The 18,701-nt window shown below is 39.0% G+C and overlaps 1 protein-coding gene across 5 annotated transcripts in view; it reads left to right on the top strand.

Annotated features, from left to right (window-relative positions):
• Positions 1 to 18,701, top strand: part of RUNX1T1 (RUNX1 partner transcriptional co-repressor 1) — a 107,145-nt gene extending 88,444 nt beyond the window's left edge. For all 5 annotated transcript variants that reach the window (XM_042868811.1, XM_042868813.1, XM_042868815.1 and 2 more), the window contains 3 exons: positions 2,691 to 2,759; positions 8,560 to 8,750; positions 17,393 to 18,701. In XM_042868811.1, the coding sequence (XP_042724745.1) occupies positions 2,691 to 2,759; positions 8,560 to 8,750; positions 17,393 to 17,668 (536 nt within the window). In that variant the 3' untranslated portion in view covers positions 17,669 to 18,701. The remainder of the gene's footprint in view (positions 1 to 2,690; positions 2,760 to 8,559; positions 8,751 to 17,392) is intronic.

Raw genomic sequence — 18,701 nt, 5'->3', positions numbered from 1 at the left:
TATATATATATATATATATATATATATATATATATATATAAAACTTACATCCTCTAGTCACATCCTGTAGTTTTACCCCCAGAAGAAAATTGTTTCATGGACTCATCACCACTGACTAAACAATAGTCATGTTAATAATATTTGTCTTACTTGGAAAATATGTATTTTATTATCTTCATAAGTGCTTCTTGTCTTTTCTTGTGTGCCATTCCAAACAATGGGAAAGTCTCTCACAAGCTCTTGATTTAATTCTTCTTGCAGAGGATCTCATTCCTCATGTAAATAATTTGTGGTTGGAATAAGAGCTTGATTGATGTTTATGTTTTGGAAATTTTAACAATTAGCTGGCAATCTGGTCATTTATGTCATTGGATTCCATTTTTGGAAAGTCACGTGTACTGAAAAATCAGCTCCACATCTCTCCATTGCCAGGGTAAGTCTAGGTTGGATATGGGGAAAAACTTCTTTACAGAAAGGGTTGTTAAGCACTGCAATAGGCTCCCCATGGAGGTGGTTGAGTCACCATCCCTGGATGTGTTTAAAAACTGTTTGGATGTGGTGCTCAGGGACACAATCTAGCGGAGGGTTGTTAGAGTTAGGGTAGCATGGTTAGGTCATGATTGGATTTAATGATCTTTAAGATCTTTCCCAACCTGAGCGATTCTATGATTCTATGATTTTTAATACTGTGGTGGTGGAGGGCTTGAATCAAGGCTGTGATTCCCCCGTGATGGTTAGTACCTTAAATCACAGAAAGGAAAATTCAGCACAAAGCACATGATGCAAACACAACAACCTTTTGTTCTGCCACATTTGGACTCTGGCCGTGTCTTGTGTTTAGTGCAGGAAAGCAAATAAGAGTGTTTTCATTTTTTCGCCTTCAGTTTTCCTGAGCTTTCTTCTGCCTACTCTGTCACTGGCTGAACTGGCACTGTTCCCATAAGCCTTAACACCTCCAAAGAACAGGAGAAGTGTACACAATTGTATTTGTAGTCTCAAGTATCACATGGGCCAACTGATACCAATTATTTGCACGTTTCCAGCACTGGGGCTGACGTCCTCTACCACGTCAATTGAACCAACGTACATAGTTAGCTATTCTTGCACACAACTTTAAGTACCACCCCCCCTCCCTCCCCCCCTATGCCCCCCCCAATTGTTTCGTGTTTGAGAGGTGTGAAATTCTGCCCATAAAAATTCATTTTTAGAGATAAACAGAAGAGCTGGGGAAATCCACTCAGCTGCCTGTCAGATGGGAAACTGCAGTCTGCCCTGTTGGAGTCTGCAGATTCCTATGCTGGAAACTGTGTCTGTGGAGCAGCAGGCAGGGAGCGGGATTCCCTGCTGCCTGCCTGCTGAACCTGCCCCATCACTCCCATCTCTGGTAGCCAGCCGCAGGATCAAACATCAGCTTCTAAATGTGTTTTTTCAAGTTTCTGTAGCCTACTGTATATAAACAGTACTGCATGTCCATATAAAGGGATAAAAAACCCAATTTGCTAAACCCAGTGGTTAACCATTATCATCAAAGGACTAATTTCTGACAAGATATCTTAGAATGAATTTAATATACTAAAATGAATATACTCAGTAAAAATTAAAAAGAATTATGTGTGCATTTTTGTCACACTCAGACATTATAAAGGATGCTTAATTTCAAGCAAAATCTCTTCAAAGATGCAAAACCTTTCTGATATAAAAAAAAACTTATTGCAACAATTGAGTTCTGTCACACAGGCAATAATATGCATTGTAAATATAAATATTTTTAGAAACATTTCTCCTGCGTTACTTCAACATACAGTTGATCATTTTAAAAATTATATTTCAAACCATATTTGAAAAGAGCAGCTTTCATCTGCTGTGGATCTGTGTGCTGAATTTCAGGTCAAAGTGAGGGTTTTTTTTCTGCCTTGTCTGATCCTGTGGCTTTGAAGTCAGTGTGGACGGGATCTTGCTGATTTCAGAGTTCTTAGGCTCAGGCGCAGAGGTTAAACCCTTGGAAGAAGGAGAGGAGGGGGGCAAGGACTGTCAAAATGTGATGGAAATATGTGGGTGAGTTCTGTGCTCCCGTGAGGCTGCGTGGTGGATGCATGTGGGAGCTTAACCTAAAGTTAAAGGCTCTGTTTTTCAAACTTGTGCGGCTGCAGTTCCCCACACGGGTCAGAGACAGGAAAGCATAGCTCTGAGCATACAGAAACACACCTCCTTTCTCTGCAGATCACTCACTGATGATGGGATTGACATCTTGCTTTTTATCTTAGCCGTCAGCAGCCAGCCTGTGTGTGCAGAGCCAGAAGTGCCAAGCACAGGCTGCTTGCGCTTTCTTCTTTCTTTTCTAAGCGTAATTACAAAGGATGAAGCATGTCACCTCTCAGTCAGTCTCTCAAAGCCAGCTTTAAAAGCTGTCATACAGGGATGACTTGAAACTGCAGGATAAAAATAAAGCCAACAAGTCTCAGCTTGGCTTAAGATGAGACACTGGAGCCCTAAACATCAATCCGGTCTGTGTGGCATTCCTGAGTGACTGTCGCAGTGTCCTGCTTATTCTGCATAAAGAAAGACTCCATGCAGTTTTTCCTGAGCAGCAGGGAATGGGAAAAGGTGTTTCTTGGAGTCTGGTTCAATCCCCATGTGTTGCTTACCATGCTCTTTCTTTTTCCCCCTCCTCCCCCTCTCTCCTCCTGTAGAATCGCATCGGGAATTCCTTCACAGGCCTGCATCTGGATACGTGCCAGAGGAGATCTGGAAGAAAGCTGGTAAGAACTGTTTAAAAACAAGAGCTTGGTATTCTGGCAGCTGTGTGCAGTTGTTAACACACTGATGTGAGGAATAAAAAAAAAAAAAAAAAGGGCTTACTAGTAACAAGAAGAAATTGTATTTAATAATCTTAAACTGGAACCGATCAGAACATGAAATAATCTTCATAATGGAAGCATCTGCTGCTGTAGTTAAGGAACTATTGCTGCTTCCATCATGGACTCCTATTTTCGAGAATTATAAAGGTTTCAGGCTAAAACTTGATATGCTAAAGTTTCAACATGACAATAATTTAAAAAAATTTTTTTTGCGACTTTCCTCTCTTCCCCCCTCCCCCCAATTTTAGGGTTCTCACCTATTTAATGTGAGAATTCCCTACAGAGTATATTCCCAAAGGAGCTGTAGTGTGGCTGTTCTTTTAGTAAGATTTTGTGACAATTAGCCCTAAGTGAAGCCTGGGCTCATGCTCCTGCTAGGTGTTCAAGGAGTCAAGCAAGATTGTCTCCATAAATGCTCCCAGTGGTTACATGGACATTCATGTCTTCCTTGAAGTTGAAAGCAACATGGGCAGATGTGGATGTGAAGAATTTGTTTAAACACGCAGAAATTCTGCCTGAGCCAAGGAGTCTCCTGGCAAGGATCCTGCTAGGCTACTAAAGAGAAGCCTTTACTCTCTCACCATCACTATCAGAGCATCTTTGTTTTCAGAGGGGCCAGGAGTTAGTTGAACGAAAACTAGGTAGTTGAGCATGTACTCTCACTTATGCTTACACACGCATACAGAGTGACAAAGATATCTTTTGAACACCTCTACAACCATGTACTGAAACTTTCTGCGCAGCAGTTAATGATTAAATGGCAAATATGTAGCAGTTCCAATGCTTTCTGATCAAACACCCTTTAATTGCTTGGTGTATTTTAGACACGATACAGGACACACATGTACGAATGTTTTGCTGGCATATTGTCACATCAGACAAGAGGTTGTGTTGTTAATATAATGCAGATTCATCACTAACAGTTAACATTTGTCAGTATGTTAATTAGTTCTTTTGGAAACATTGCCGTTTCTGTGAAAAATAACTATTTACAAATTCTTCTTTTGTCCAAGGATTATGTAGCTTTGTAACTTAATGCTGTTTTATGGCCCAAATATTTTTCATAGTTTGTTTTGCCATGTTCATGTTAACATTCTAGCTGAAAAATAAGAAAAAAATATGCAGTTCCAGGAATCCTCATATAGAAGCATTATTCATTGGAATTTCAGGAATTTGGTTTTTCTTGAAATAACTGAGTTTTAATGTTACTTAGTGTTTCAGGTTATTTTTGACTCCTAGTTGCAGAACCGTAGAAGAAATTTCTTCATAAGCTAGCAATAGAAGTTTAATGGAAGCTTTTGGCCTGACATGTAAAATTGGATGTGCATTCATGTTGTGTTTATCCAGAGATAGCATTTTAAAGGAGCTGTGATGTGTCATCTTGTGAACATTTGTATCATCAGTTATTTTAAAACAAAGTTTTAAAAGTTTCTTTGGTCCTATTTCTGTTGTGGCATTCAGTCAGATTCCCTTTAGTAAGTATGTCTGTGAACTGGAGAATAAAAGAAGTCTGACCTGATATATATATATATATATATACATCTATATATTTATACATCTACATGTATATGTGTATACATCTATCAGTAACATACCAGAAAGTATACTGCTTTCACTAAATCACTGACATTCATTTTCAAAAGGCTGTGCTTGAAGTTGGAGGTTCAGAATCAGTTCAAGGAAGTAAAAGCACAATTCAGGTCTGTGGGCTGAGACTCTATTGCCATTTGAGGTGCTGTGCAGTTTCCTGGCATGGCTGCTACTGCCAGTCTAGAAGTCTGCAAATCTCTCATGAGTCATTGCTGCAAGTTCAGTGTGGATATCTTGGTGTCTCAAATGACCATAAAGACCAAAGTGTAGACAGCTGAGTCCATTGAATTGAAAGAATTTGGCATAAAAACAGTTTATAAGCAACCCTCAAAAACCAGCAAATAATTGAAAAACAGATTCAATTTAAACTTTTAGAGTCTGATTCATTAAATATACTAAGTGAAGCATGTACTTCTGTGATGCTGGAACAAGTATGTAGTATCTAACACCTTGTAAATTAAAACCATGTGAATCCAATTCAGTTTCATCAGTGGAAAATTGTCAGTGTCCTGATTAATGTCATTGAATAATAGTTATTCAGATGAAGAGTTCAAGACAAGTTCTCAGTGCCCTTAGTAGTCAAGAGTAAGGCAGGCATGTGAAGAGGATCAGTCAGATCATAGATTAGATGATTTGCCCTCTGGAAATGTTTCTCTTTGTCAGATACTGAGGTGTTTCCAGACCTTTGTGGGTTGCTGTTTTAGCTGCTTTTGGTCTGATGAGGAGACTGTCTTCCAGCCATCCACCATCACACATAAGGACCTACTGCTAGTCACAGTCCACAGGGAAGTGCTGGAATTAGCAAACAGGCACGGAGTGACCATGCTCTCTCATACAAAGTCAATAAACATTTTTCAGGGTATTTCTGATACCAACTCCCAGTGGCCTTCTTTACTCTGCTCACCCAGAGAAGGAGATGATGCAGATGTCATGGTTGACACAGTACCTCATCCCTGTCCTGTCCATCACTTCCCCTTTTGTCATGATGTAGATCTAGTATGCCCATGATACAAGAGAAGTGGCTGGGAATTGACTGGTGAGTCATGTACAGTTACAGCAGTGAATGATGACTTGAGTGCTTCTCCTGAGTCAACATCTAGGACCTCTGATCATGTTGAGTAACGTCTATTCCACATAAGCTATCTGCTCCCTGGAGCTTCTTTCATAAGTTAATGTTATTCACATTGAAAGATTTTAGTTGCATTCTGAAAATACCTAGAGAAATTATACCAAGACTGCTTAGCACAACCTAGAAAATGAAAGATGCACTTAAATGCATCTTAGATGTTTGATTTTAAAATTTTTTGATTTGTGTTTTCAGATGTTAGAATCTAATCATTCTTCCTTTCTCTGGAAAAGTGGCAGTATTCTGTGAAGCTTTCATTCTTAGTCTTCTCTCTGACTATTGTCAAGGGTCAGTCTCACTAGTGCCCTTATCTGAAGCTATGAAGCCTGTGTTCTATGCCTATGAGATATCTGTAGGAGATGTGAGAAAATGGATGATGGGAAATTTTGTCTGTTTATATTGAGATGATGTGACCAAAAAGCACAAGGCTGTAACTCTTTGCTTTCACTTTCAGGTATTTCATTGCACGAATTCTGCTGTCAAAAGTAATGGAAGTACCAATCCATAGTTTGTACTTTAGCATAAAGTATAATTCCTTTTCCTTTGGGGTATGGCCTCATAAATACTCCATACACTCAAAAGCATTGCAAAAGAAGTGAAAATACACGGTTCTATTTCTATATCTGGTCTGAAGAAACGTAGCTAGGTAGGATTAAAACTGTAACATTAGAAGTCTTTGTAAAATGTTGGGGTACTCTGCTTCCAGTTTAAAACAGTTGTTCAAACTAGCATTTCTAAGCTCTGCAAACATCTCAGCGTAAGACTAAGCTTGCATCATATATTGAAAGTGCATAATGCCTAACAAAGCTAAATACCAGCAAGAATACAGATTTTCTCAAAGAAATTTGCTTTGTTAATAACTGCAGTTCATAGACGCAAAACGTCTGTATTTAAGTTGCCTCATTTTTATGAAAATGGTAATAAAATTGCATCTGTATTTTTGCCTGTGTATATTTCTTTTCTCACAATCAGTGAATGTTTGCAGTTGGTAATAAATATTCAAGCACCTTGCAAATGTCCTACCAATTCCCTTTGCTGATCTGTGCATGCCTGTGGGACTAGAATAGGAATGCATAATTTAAATATAAATTGCCTGATTTGCATAGACAATTAGTCTAGCTGCAGCTTTGATCGTAAGCAAAAATTATTGTCCTGTATTGCCACTTAGATAGAATTTTAATTCACCTTGAATATTCAAAGTAAATTAAGCCTTGGCTGTGTGGTTGAAGGATATGATTTTTATCTCTCCTGAGGCTTTCCCCTAAACAACAGTTATGGTAGGGTAATATAAGGGCATATTTTCAGCCTCATAAAAATAGAGGCATAAGTTTTATCTCTTAATCTCCCTTTCCCCACCCCAAAAAATCAGCTGACACATATCTCACTGCCATACAGGCATCAAATAATAGAATGCTTCTTTCATTGTAATTAATGCAACTTTAGCGGGTGCGTGGATTGAAAATAAGTCTCTTTTGCAGTTGTACTTTGTGTTATTGTTGAAATTGGAGTCTTTGTGTTGCAGCTTTTTTGAAATAACAAATTCAGAGAGGTATAGGCATCAAAACTCAGGACAGCTACTGACTTAGTGCCTGTCTGTAAGAGTTAGGTGTATGTACATGTGTGAGCACCCAAATACATGTGATACAGCCCTCAACTCAAATCCATAACACAGTTGTAGTACTTAAATTTTAATCTACGGTAAAACATTTTTATTAGAAATCTATGTTTTTAATTAAACATAACATTTAATTAAGGTGGTTTTTAAGTGGATGAAACAATTAAGTGCAAACACTTGAATGAAACATGTCATAATTAGTTTTAATAGAGTGTTAATTGGTACTAGGTTTGCCAAGTTAATAATTACTGCTTATTAAATTTTCAATTAATCATTGTCATTTTGCTTTGAATAAAGATGAAAATTAGATAAACTAATTCAGGAGGAGGACGGTTTCCTTGTTAATTAGAGCAGTTAATTAGAAAAAAAAAGGAATTACTTGTTTTAGTCGTCAATTAAAAGATTGTTCATTAGTAAAATCTTTGCACTCTTCCTTCATCAAAATCCAAATAATTAATTTGTGACAATGCATGTTTTCTGGAATAAAAGATATGACACTAGTAGATACTGAAGAAACAGCTCATGATGACTTAGTTATTTTACAAAAACATGAAGCTTTGGATGTAATGAAGCAGTCTGTCCCTGCTCAGGGTTAATTGTGTGCTGGAGTCGTGTTGGCTTTAGGGCACTCAGGGCCCAGCAAGCATCGGGAAATGATCTTTGCAGTGCAAATGTTGGTCTGCAGAAGTGTACAGAAGAGATCAGTAGATCAAAAGATTGTTATTAAACAAATTTTAATTTTGGCTTTTAAAAGTATGTGTCCGGGAAAAATATATTAAACAAAGAATTTAAAATTTTGTAATAAACTCTTGGGTGTTTCATGTACTTATTCTGTAAATGAAAAAAGAAAAAATGCTAATGATTTAATCCTCTAGTAATTTTCAGAGCTAAGTGATACAATTCTGAAAATGTCTTATTATTTCTTTTGTAATAATTCTTGCCAAACATATTCTTAGATCTGGTGTACTGCAAAAGCAATATCGGCTGGTCAGCCCTGCCTGTGGTAGAGGGGATGGAACTTGCATCCTTGAGGTACCTTCCAACCCAAGCCGTTCTATGATTCTTTTGAATAAAATGTTCCAGAAGATTACAGAAATAATGCTCCAGAGACCTGGAAAGTCTGAACCTTACGATATGTTAATAAAATTATCAAGAACCACCATGAGTTTTAGAGGCTTGTGAGAGCTTTGGTGGTAAAGAAGTAAGGCATCTGGGTAGTCTTGAAGAGTCGCAAGGAACCAGGTTCACCTTCATCCTGCTAAACACGAAGACACAATGCAGCAGACTAGCTGTTGCGTCTCCTGATTTAGTCGTGCATAGCCCTGCACTAAAGATCCTGTGTTGACAAGGATTTCTTCCCTCATTTACAGAGGAAGCTGTCAATGAAGTAAAACGTCAGGCAATGGCAGAGTTGCAGAAGGCAGTGTCAGAGGCTGAGCGGAAGGCTCATGACATGATCACTTCCGAGAGAGCCAAGATGGAGCGCACCGTTGCTGAAGCCAAGCGCCAGGCTGCAGAGGATGCACTAGCTGTTATCAATCAGCAAGAGGATTCAAGTGAGGTAAGTAAGGTCTTTTCTGGATGGCCACCTCTCTAAATGCTTTCACCAGCTAGCAGCCCCGTGCTAGGAGGTTGCTTTTGTCAGGACTTGAACCTGCTTTGCCTCATCTGATGAAAAATTACTAACAGCTGCTCTACAGAAAGGCAGAGAACATGTCTTTGTCTTCCATTCTCTCAAGTATTTTAATGTCTTTGAGTTCAAAGAATTGCAAACCATTGTGATGCCAGTGGAAAATAGGATCTGTACAGTAACCTGGAGCAGGAATCAGGATGACAAGTGGCTGCAAACCTTAGGTGTATTTGAGCTAGCTGTAATCCAGCTGGCACAGACAATTCACATGGTACCAGGATTCAGTTCCCGCTATGAATTATTTGCTCATTTGCTTTGGACATGTATTACAGGCAGATGCTGAACCCCAAATTTTCTTGGTAATATCTGCTCAAAATAGCTACTGGACTTGGGCTGCAGTGTCACCTTTTAACTGATATTTAGTGTTAGATATTGCGCACCTTTCTCCTCTAATTTAGCTTCTCACTACCTTTACTTTAAAGCTCTTCAAAGTGCTGATATGGAATAGATAACAAGATGGTTTGGTGGAAAATGTTTCACACTGAAATAGTAAAGAAACAGTAATTTAAGAGATTAATTAATTAATTAATTTAAGAGATTAGAGCAAGGTGGTTGTAGAGCAAGGTGGTTAAAAGCTTGTCGGGGGAAGGCAATGGCTACGGAAGCTATTTGCAAAGGATGATGGTTCCTGTAGGACAGCATGTGAATTTGGATTTACAAGTGTTTCCTTAATTTGATTGTGCTAATTTGACTGCAGGATATAGAGAGTTGAGAAGTGGACAAACATCAGCACCAATAGCAGGAAGCTGAGAGCAAAAGACCGGGGTGTGTTTTATCAGTGTTGCAGAATTTTATGTCTATTGCAGATGACAATAAATAATTTCCTAAGTTCAAACTGCCCTTAAAAAACAGACATGACAGAAACTACATCAGTAAAATGTTACTTCTATGCAATCATCAAATCAAAGAATGTTACTTTTGTTAACTATTTATTGTTCTTGTACTAGACTCTTGGCTGTAGTGAAGCTACAGTTGGAAGGAGAATAGATAGCAGTACCCACTGTGTGGGGGCATGTCAAAGCACTTTTCCTGGACTGCATGGACAGCACTGTAGAAGAGTCACTTAAGTTGAAAGATGCAGATGAGGTAGCTGCAGCATGCTAAGAAAACTGGCAGAAGTCATGAGCAGATAAGCCAGTGGCATGCTGCAGTATGCATCCATAATTTGTGAGAGCGTAAGATTTTAATTCATACCAGGCTTCTCTGGAGATGAAAGACCATTGTGGGATCACTGAATGCCCAGAGTTCTCCTTAATGTGTAGCAGATGAATAATGAGGAGACAAAAGGAATTGATTTTCAGCATCTGAAAGTTTGTCAGGAAGAAAGGGACCAGGAGAAGCGTATGTACCCTTTAAAGCACTAACTGTTCCATTGCAGATTAAATGAGACATAAATTCAATTTATTGGCATTTTGTATCTAAGATATTCAAGGACATTTTTCCTACTCTGTGTTCATTGAAGGGGCATTTGTCTGACTTAGCATCATTAAAGACCTGTCATTTTACATGTGTATGCATACAAGAGATTCCTATTATCAAAACCAAAATTCCAAAGGTAAATGCCTAAGAGGAAATTGTAAATTAAATCTGTTTAGTGAACTGATGTAGTGTAGGCAAGACAGATGAAGACCTTATGTGTCAGTACATACAGCCCATTCTTCCACAAGTAGACACCGAGACTGGAGAGTTTGTATGCTGTGATTTGCTCCTGATCAGTTGTACCTCTGGAGAAAGCTGTGTGACAACAGACATCTTTACATAAGCAAGAATTGCTTATGAAGTTGCTCACTTCTTGAAAGTAGAAATTAAAAAGGGGCAAATAGTTCTTATAATTTCACTTTAATGAAACGTGGCTCAGAGGGTTACAAATGTTCTGTAACTGTTTATATTCAGGGAAAATAGAAGCCTTCTGGACCTAGACCAATCTACATAATTAAGACCAATTTCAAGTGAGGTTGGTGGCTTTGTCCTGCAGCTTTCACCTCTGTGGTCATGAGCAGCACATCAGTATGGTTGTTTTGAGATGCCAAATGCAAGTTTTAATAGATCTCAGTACATGTTTACAGATGTTTGGTTAATTTTAAGGCAGGTGACAGTGGTACTTACTTGACAGCTAATAGCTAGATGTGCCTGGTCAGTTTTTATTTGTTCCTTCTCAGCCTCCAGTTATGCCAAACTCCACCCACTTAGGACACTGCTTCCTACAACTACCTATTACCTTTGGCTAACTCTTTTTTTGGATAACACATCTAAAAATGGACTGGCCTTTTCCTTCATCTTTCAGGACAGGAGGTTATTCTGCCAATGTTTGAGAATTGTTCCTTTGGAGTTGAGACCTTGTGTTCAATGAGGTTGAGGAGTAAAACTTCACGTTTGCTTTGCTGTTCATTATCTTTCAATCTCTTTGTGACTATCCCTCCTCATTTGTCTAGGTTGGAAATCTCTATAAAGTTTTCTACTTACAATACTGTTTACCACTTTCAGCAGTACATTGTAAGTATGTATTTCAAGAGCTATCTCTGGTTTCAGATATGAGGGTGCTGTAGCAGCAGCTACTGAGCATAGAGGAAGACAAAGCATTGCTCCTCATTTCTTATCCTTGCCTGGGATATTACAGCAAAGTCAACAAGAGAGCTCAATATAGGCTGCTACATAACCTCCATGCAGCTTCTGACAGCATATTTCTCCCACGGGTGTAATTTGTTCTTTTGGCTGTGGAAACTATGGAAGGAGACGGGAATTTGGCTCCACATTTCTAATGTTTCTGATATAAATTTCATCTGCTACAGCCACTCCCTGTCTGTTCTCAAGATTTCTCCCTTACAGCTTCATTTGTTATTTAGTAAAATGCAACATGGATCTAGCTGAGGTCCTGGAGCTGCTTTGCTCTGAGGACTTTGTAGCATGATTTCTCTTGCTGTCTTCTCTACAGCCTGAAGCCATTTCTAGGTCTAAGACTAGATTTTTTTAATGATTGCCATATTAAGGTTATACGTAGTGTCCTCATGCAAGAACTTTTAGAGATCTCGCGTAGAAAAGTATGTGTGTATATATGTGAAACCTGAAAAAGTGACCTCCATGACTGCAAGAGAACATTGATGTGTTGAGCAGACCAGAGCTAAGTAAAGGTCACTGAAGGCAGTGAGAAGACCAATAAGAAGAGGTGTAATTTTGGGGAGCATCTTGAATTTTAAGAAGTGTTCTGCAATGTGCTGAGCATCGCCATGTTACATAGTAAAGTTTTTACTTCTGACCCAATAATTCGTTTCTGAATCATTGTCCTTTGCTTGTGTTAGAGTTCAATTTGATTTAATTGCCATCAGTATCTGCACATTTACTTTTCAAGATTTTCCAAGATTTTCTCAGCATAAGCTTTTGTGACCGACAAGGACATGGTCATTATTTTCTGTTATCACAATGAGATTGGTTGAAGACCAGTGAGCAGAGCATGCTGCGGCCAGAAAGCAAAACGACAAGAGAAGGCCTACCTGTCAGCATGATTGTTCCTGAACCACAAATTATTTCTTTACCAGTTCCTTACAGTTGCTTGACAAAAGATGACCCATTCATCAGGAGTTGACTTGGCTGAGTACAGAAACATGTGTGAGCAGCCTACTCTTTAATGACTGCCGTACTTGCTTTGGCTGCAATCTACTGTTGTGCAAATCAATTTTAATGGCAAGGGTGAGCAGCTTAGCAAAGAGACTGTCTGCCCAGATTGTAGGAGGGGGGAATTAAAACATCTGTCTTTCTGCTCTGGTATAAAATGCCACAGAAAGATCTGACAGTCAGTGCTCTTCCTCACTTTTAGCAGGGTGGGGGCTGGGTATGGTGAAGGAGCACAAATGTTTCGGTTCTCTACTGAAAGCAGATGCTGACATCTGATCAGATAAAGCAGTATGTAACTGGTCCAACACTGCTTTTACGAGACGTGTAGTGTTAAGGCTTGTTTATATTGCAGCAGCTTATGTTGTATGTGAACATCACACTTACCTGACATTTTGAAAGCAGCTGGGCTCAATCTCTGCTGACCAATCCATTGAGACCAGGACTGTGCCAGCAAACCTGACTCTGAGCATCAGATGCTGTGATGCAGGCGAACCCAATTTGTTAGGCTGGTGTTGAGTTTGTACATGTCAGCTAATGTTTAATTTTCTTTTGGCTGGGCAACTCCTAGAAAGCAGCACTTTGTCCTCTGCAGTGGTGAGTGGTAGAGAGGCACCAGAGCCATGTGTTCAGCACAGGATCAGACAGTTTGTGATGTGAGCTCTGGCAGAGCCCCAGGCTGCTAAAGTAAGCCTGGCCAGCCAGCTTGCATGTCTCTTCTGTGTGACTTTCTGCACTTCTGTATTCAGGATGTAGCTCTCTCTGCTAGTTTGTATGAACACAGGTATACATCACAGAGTTAACAGTGGCTTGGCCTTGAATGTGCACTGATAGGTGCAACTTTATGAGAAACATTTAACAACTTGAATCTTTCTGAGGAGAACTGCATTTAGAAGCACTGTGGGAATTTCCAAAGAACCAATGTATTTTTTTCCTTCTAATGGGTCTTTGACAGAATTTTCAAAATCTTCTCCATTGTGGTTGTGGTCATCTTTTTTTTTCTTTTTCTCTTTGGCGTGGGGCCATGGAGTAAGTGATGATTACAAACTTGTTAAAAATGCATTTTTTTCATAGCCAGCCATGCTTCCTATCCTGGTAAACTGTGGAAGTTTGTCAGAGATGATATAACAATGTTTGATACTGTGTTATGGCCTTTCAGAGTTCGGAGTATCTTTGATGTGTCAGGATCCATTTCTTTTTTTTTTTTTTTTTTTGTTTTCCCTCTTCAAGCCAACTCACACCAAGTCTCAGCTGGAGGTGTCAGAGGAAAACAAACACTCAATTGTGATTAAATATTTCAAAAATGAAAGTGATGGGATGGACAAAGTTATTGAGAAATGCGTGTCCTGGTATTGGAGACCACAGAAATGGAGACCTTTTGTTCTGAGAATTTTCATGATGGCGTACAGAAGTTTCTGAATTCTGCTGTTTAAAGATGGAAGCTTAAGTGGATGAAAATTAAGAGTCTGACCTAAGATAAGGCTTTGACCTATGACTGATGTTCCTTGCTGGTTGAAAGAAGAGGATGAAATATGATCAGTGGCATAGATTTTGAGTGAGATTCCCATCTGTTGTAATTTACCCAATTTCACTGAATTAATGCATTTTCAAGGTAGTGAGGTTAAATTGAATTATGTAGTCTGAGAATCTTGCCTTTTGTATAACCTCACTCTTTCCCAGGAAAATCAATGCAGAATAAAACTGTAGTCCAGTCCTGCTCATAGTTTTAACTACATCTGGAACTCTGTAAAGCACTAGCTGGAAGTGCAGTATAGTAGGTGTCTCCCTGAAGACAGAAAATAGACCAGGAGAGGCTTTGGGAGATCCCCTACCCTCTTTCCCAATGTATGATCAAATCTAGCTGTGATATTCCTGCAATATACCTTCTTTGCCTATGTTTTAGCGATGGAGATTCTCCAGTTGCCTCTAGGCAATTTATTCCAATCTTTAAAAAGATTTTCTATAACATCTTTTTCCAGTTCTTCCTACAGCTGTTACATCTCATTATTTTTCCTGTTAATTCATGGTTATTGCCAGTCTCACTGCAGTAGCCTCTGAGATGTTTGGATGCTGCTTTACCTCTCAGGCTGTCATCTCTGTTGGAGTCCATTTGGTCTTTCCTCATAGCTTGTGTTCAGTCTCTAATAATTCTCACAGCCTTTCTTTGTATCTTATTTGCCTTATTTCATTTTCTGTATTTGAAGTGCATCGTCCCAGCATAGATGGTACTCCAGGCTTGTCAGTGCTTGGAGCTAAAGAGTCTTAAGATGTCATACAGTCCATAGTCATATCTTCATATAGTATCCATATCTTCTGTATGGTAGTTGTCACCTTGTCATCAACCTGACATTGTTGTCCCATGTTATCCGAGATATTGTCCATACAGTTCAGCTTCCATTTGGCTGATACAGAAATACCTGCTTAGCCCTGTACTGAGCTCTTGAGCTTCCCAGAAGGAAAGATGCTTTGAGCATGGTCAATCCCACAGTGAGCTCATGCTCTGTCCACAGCGTCTGGATGATTAACTTAGGAACATGTGAGAAGCGGTGCATGAAGCACATCATAACAGTAGCCAGCATCTTGAGCCTGGTTTTAATTTGGTAGAGCATGAATTCTGAAGCTCTCCTTCAGCAGTGCGAACAGAAAGCGTCATTGCCAGAGATTTAGTTATTGAGTTCTGTCTCTAGAGCCATTTTCTGCTGCTTATACAGAGAATGGTACACCCAGTGGTCACAGTGGTGAGGATTTGGTAGTACTGGGAGTTCTGCATGACAAATCCAGATGCTGTTGTACCTGCTCCCTATGGCACATATCTCTGTTTATGTTCATTTACACCATCATAATTCTTAAATGCATTTTTGTGTGTGTGTGTGTAAATGTGAGCTATAAAATTTATTTTGAAATTCTTGCATTTTATGTGCTTTTATTCCCACAATTATGTTAAAGACATAATGACCTATTAAATTATAAATAATATATTCAGTGGACAAAATTACGTACTAGACAATGTAGGATACATTAAGTAATCATGTAAAGAAGCAGCTTAGAGCTTTGTCACTTCATTAAAATCTGGCACTTATTTATCACTTTTAATGTTCCGTACAGGCTAATAAGTTAACTGATGACTGTTTTAATAAGAAAGTTGAGCCTATGCTGTTAAAATTTAAATGATTGATTTCTGACTAATATTAACACAGGTGTTGTGGTATGAAACCCAAATACTGTTTGATGGTTCTAGTCAAGTCTAGGAATAGTTCTCTCTGTGTGGATACGCCTTCCTCAGAAGGGAGGAAAAAGGATGATGCCTCAGAAACTGGCTTCTATTAACTAAGTAGATACTTGAGCAGAAAAAAGTTTAATGTTCACATAACATGCACTTGAGTGCTGCAATCAGATCTGCACAAGGGAGGGTCCCCTGCATCTGAACAGGTGCTGGTTATTTTCAGCTTTCTTTTATATGAGGAAAAATGCCTTTTTGGAAAAGTCTGCATGGGGAGATTTCGTACATAAACATGATTGGAGCAGAATCACGCTGTGTTTACTGATCACAGTGCAAACATCAGGTTGGCAAAATGAAATTTCGGAAGTACAGTGCAACTTTTGAGAAGTATTGAAATAGCAAAAGGGAGAATCCAGGTATATCCTCAATTTGTTTCCATTCCAGTCAGTAGAAGGAGACCTTGTATCCCTTTGAAAAGCTAATACTACCTTGCCAAGTCATTTTGTGCATGTGTCAATAAGTCTGTGAGTGCATGTGCTTGTGTACAGTGTTCTAAATTACATCCAGTTATTTTTCATTGCGGTGATAAAAGATCTTTTCAGGAAAGGTGTTCAAGACTAATACAGCTACTCACTTCCAGAGGTGGTAGTGTGGTTTTACCTCTACAGCACTGGACAGAGTTTAAGCAAAATGAACTTGAAACAATGAATACTGAATCAAAACCAGGTGATGCCAGACAAGAAGTCTGAATTCCTGACATTTAAGTACCAGAAACATCTGTTTCTGTGTGTTGGTAATTCCACCTTTTTTAAAAAAGTGTTTTGAAAGATGGGAACAATTTTATGAATTAAAAAAAAACATCCCCAACACATGTATTTGTAATTACCTGGTTTAGTCTATATGTATAATCAGTACGAATTGAGAATGCCCTGTACATTTGATTTTAATCTCAAAGAGCAATTGAGAACTGAACAGTTATTCTTCCCCCATATGCCTGTATGTGCCCATGCCAAGAAAACCCTGAAAAACCAAACACAGAAGTCAGAGAGGGGAGGATGGAACTATCACCTGGATATTTGCTAAAGAAGCCACTTGACTGTGATTAAAAGTCTAATTTCCTTAAAATATTGTTTTGGATCTAGGTCTTTGTTTGATTCTGAAATCAGGATTTTTTTTTTAATGTAGTTGAGGAATATCACTTAAAGATTGGCCGTGTTCCAGCATCCAGCTGGCATAGCTATAGACTGTGTGAAAGTGAGTAGCATACATATTCTGCGGTGGCTTCCCCATCCTGCCAAACATTTAGGCTCCAGCTTAACTATTCGCTGCCAGAAGTACCGCTGAGTCCAGTGACATTACTCATGATTAAAAGTGAGGTTTTCACAGGCTGACATTTCTTTCCTGTGTGCTAGATCTTTTACTCCCTTTCTTTCCTTGTGGTGTTCCCTCTCTGCTTCTAGAGGGGAACTTTTCTCATGCGTTTTCCATTATTTGTTTTAATACATGTCAGAGGAGCTATCTTAAATTTTACTGATTCACCTACAGCAGCTCAAACCTTGGGCCATTGGTCAACTTGCAGTTGGCTTGGCAGATGGTTGACTCCCAGCTCATTGTCAGTTGTTTTCAATAGAAAATTTAGGATGCTAACTAATTTCTACCATCCCTCCCCCTCCTCTTTTGCTTCTAGAGTTGCTGGAACTGTGGCCGGAAAGCTAGTGAAACCTGCAGTGGTTGCAACACAGCACGATACTGTGGCTCGTTTTGCCAGCACAAGGACTGGGAGAAGCACCACCACATCTGTGGACAGACCCTCCAAGCCCAGCAGCAAGGAGAGACACCAGCAGTGAGCTCCTCAGTGACGCCCAGCAGTGGGGCCGGGAGCCCCATCGACACCCCACCAGCAGCCACTCCTAGGTCCACCACCCCAGGAACCCCATCCACCATAGAGGCAACTCCTCGCTAAAATTGAACTCAAAACTCTGAAAACAAAAACACACCACAAAATGAAACCAATTCCTCATCCTCAGATGCGCAAAGATTTTAACTGAACTGTCATATTTCAGTACTTCAATAAGAAAGAACTTACTGTATCTTGAGGTGGTAGAAAAAACAGAAGGCCAGTAACGGGTCATAATGACTTATTGTGGATAACAAAGATATCTTTTCTTTAGAAAACTGAAAAGAGAGCAGAGAATATAACACAAAATGATAGATTTGACCTCCTCCCTGTTATTTTCCAGTAGCTGGGATTTTAAACTAGATGACCTCATTAACAGATGCTTTACCAAACAGCAAACCAAGAGATTGCTAATTGCTGTTGAAAGCAAAATGCTAATATTAAGTCACAACGTTCTTTATAAAAATAACGGAAATGTAAAAAAAAAAAAAAGAAAAAAAAAAGAAAAAAAAGAGAAAGAGAGAAAAAAATAACCCTCAAGGGCATGAGCATTGGATACAGCAGTAGACATTTTAACAAGAAGATGAATGGCGTCCGTGGGTTACTGACTGAACTTTGAAGACCCGCATCAAAACGCGCAGATGTGCAGCAGATTGGAAGGAGACACAGATGTTCAATTTTTTTTTCCTGTTTCTGAAAGAAATAAAATAATATCCAGGTCAACAGAATGAAAAATGAAAGATGATTTGCGGTGGGATGTAGGACTACAGCAGCAAAGAAAAAAATGCCATAATACAAAGGCTTTTTCTTTTTCCTTTTAAATACAGAAATAAGGGACACAGCCTGCAGTTAATTAGCATCCTGGCAGCTTTGACATCAGCCAGCTGCTCCAACTAAACCTTTCAACATTTCTTCACTTTTTTTGCAAGGTTCCACAGAGTATGACAATCGGGTCTATTCCAGCTCATTCATTTTTGTATTGAAAATTAATAATAATAGTTAATAATACAGTGGCTCCAGCTCCAGCCCCCCTCCAAATTCTTTCCACCCCATCCTGTTTGGATTTTTAATTAAAAAAAAAAAAAAAAAAAAAAAAAAA

This window comes from Lagopus leucura, unplaced genomic scaffold, assembly GCF_019238085.1.
Source record: "Lagopus leucura isolate 7727_CA_CO unplaced genomic scaffold, USGS_WTPT01 Super-Scaffold_100002, whole genome shotgun sequence".
Classification (NCBI taxonomy): Eukaryota; Metazoa; Chordata; class Aves; order Galliformes; family Phasianidae; genus Lagopus; species Lagopus leucura.
The sequence above is the reverse complement of the archived record's forward strand: the minus strand, read 5'-3'. Positions and strand labels throughout refer to the sequence as shown.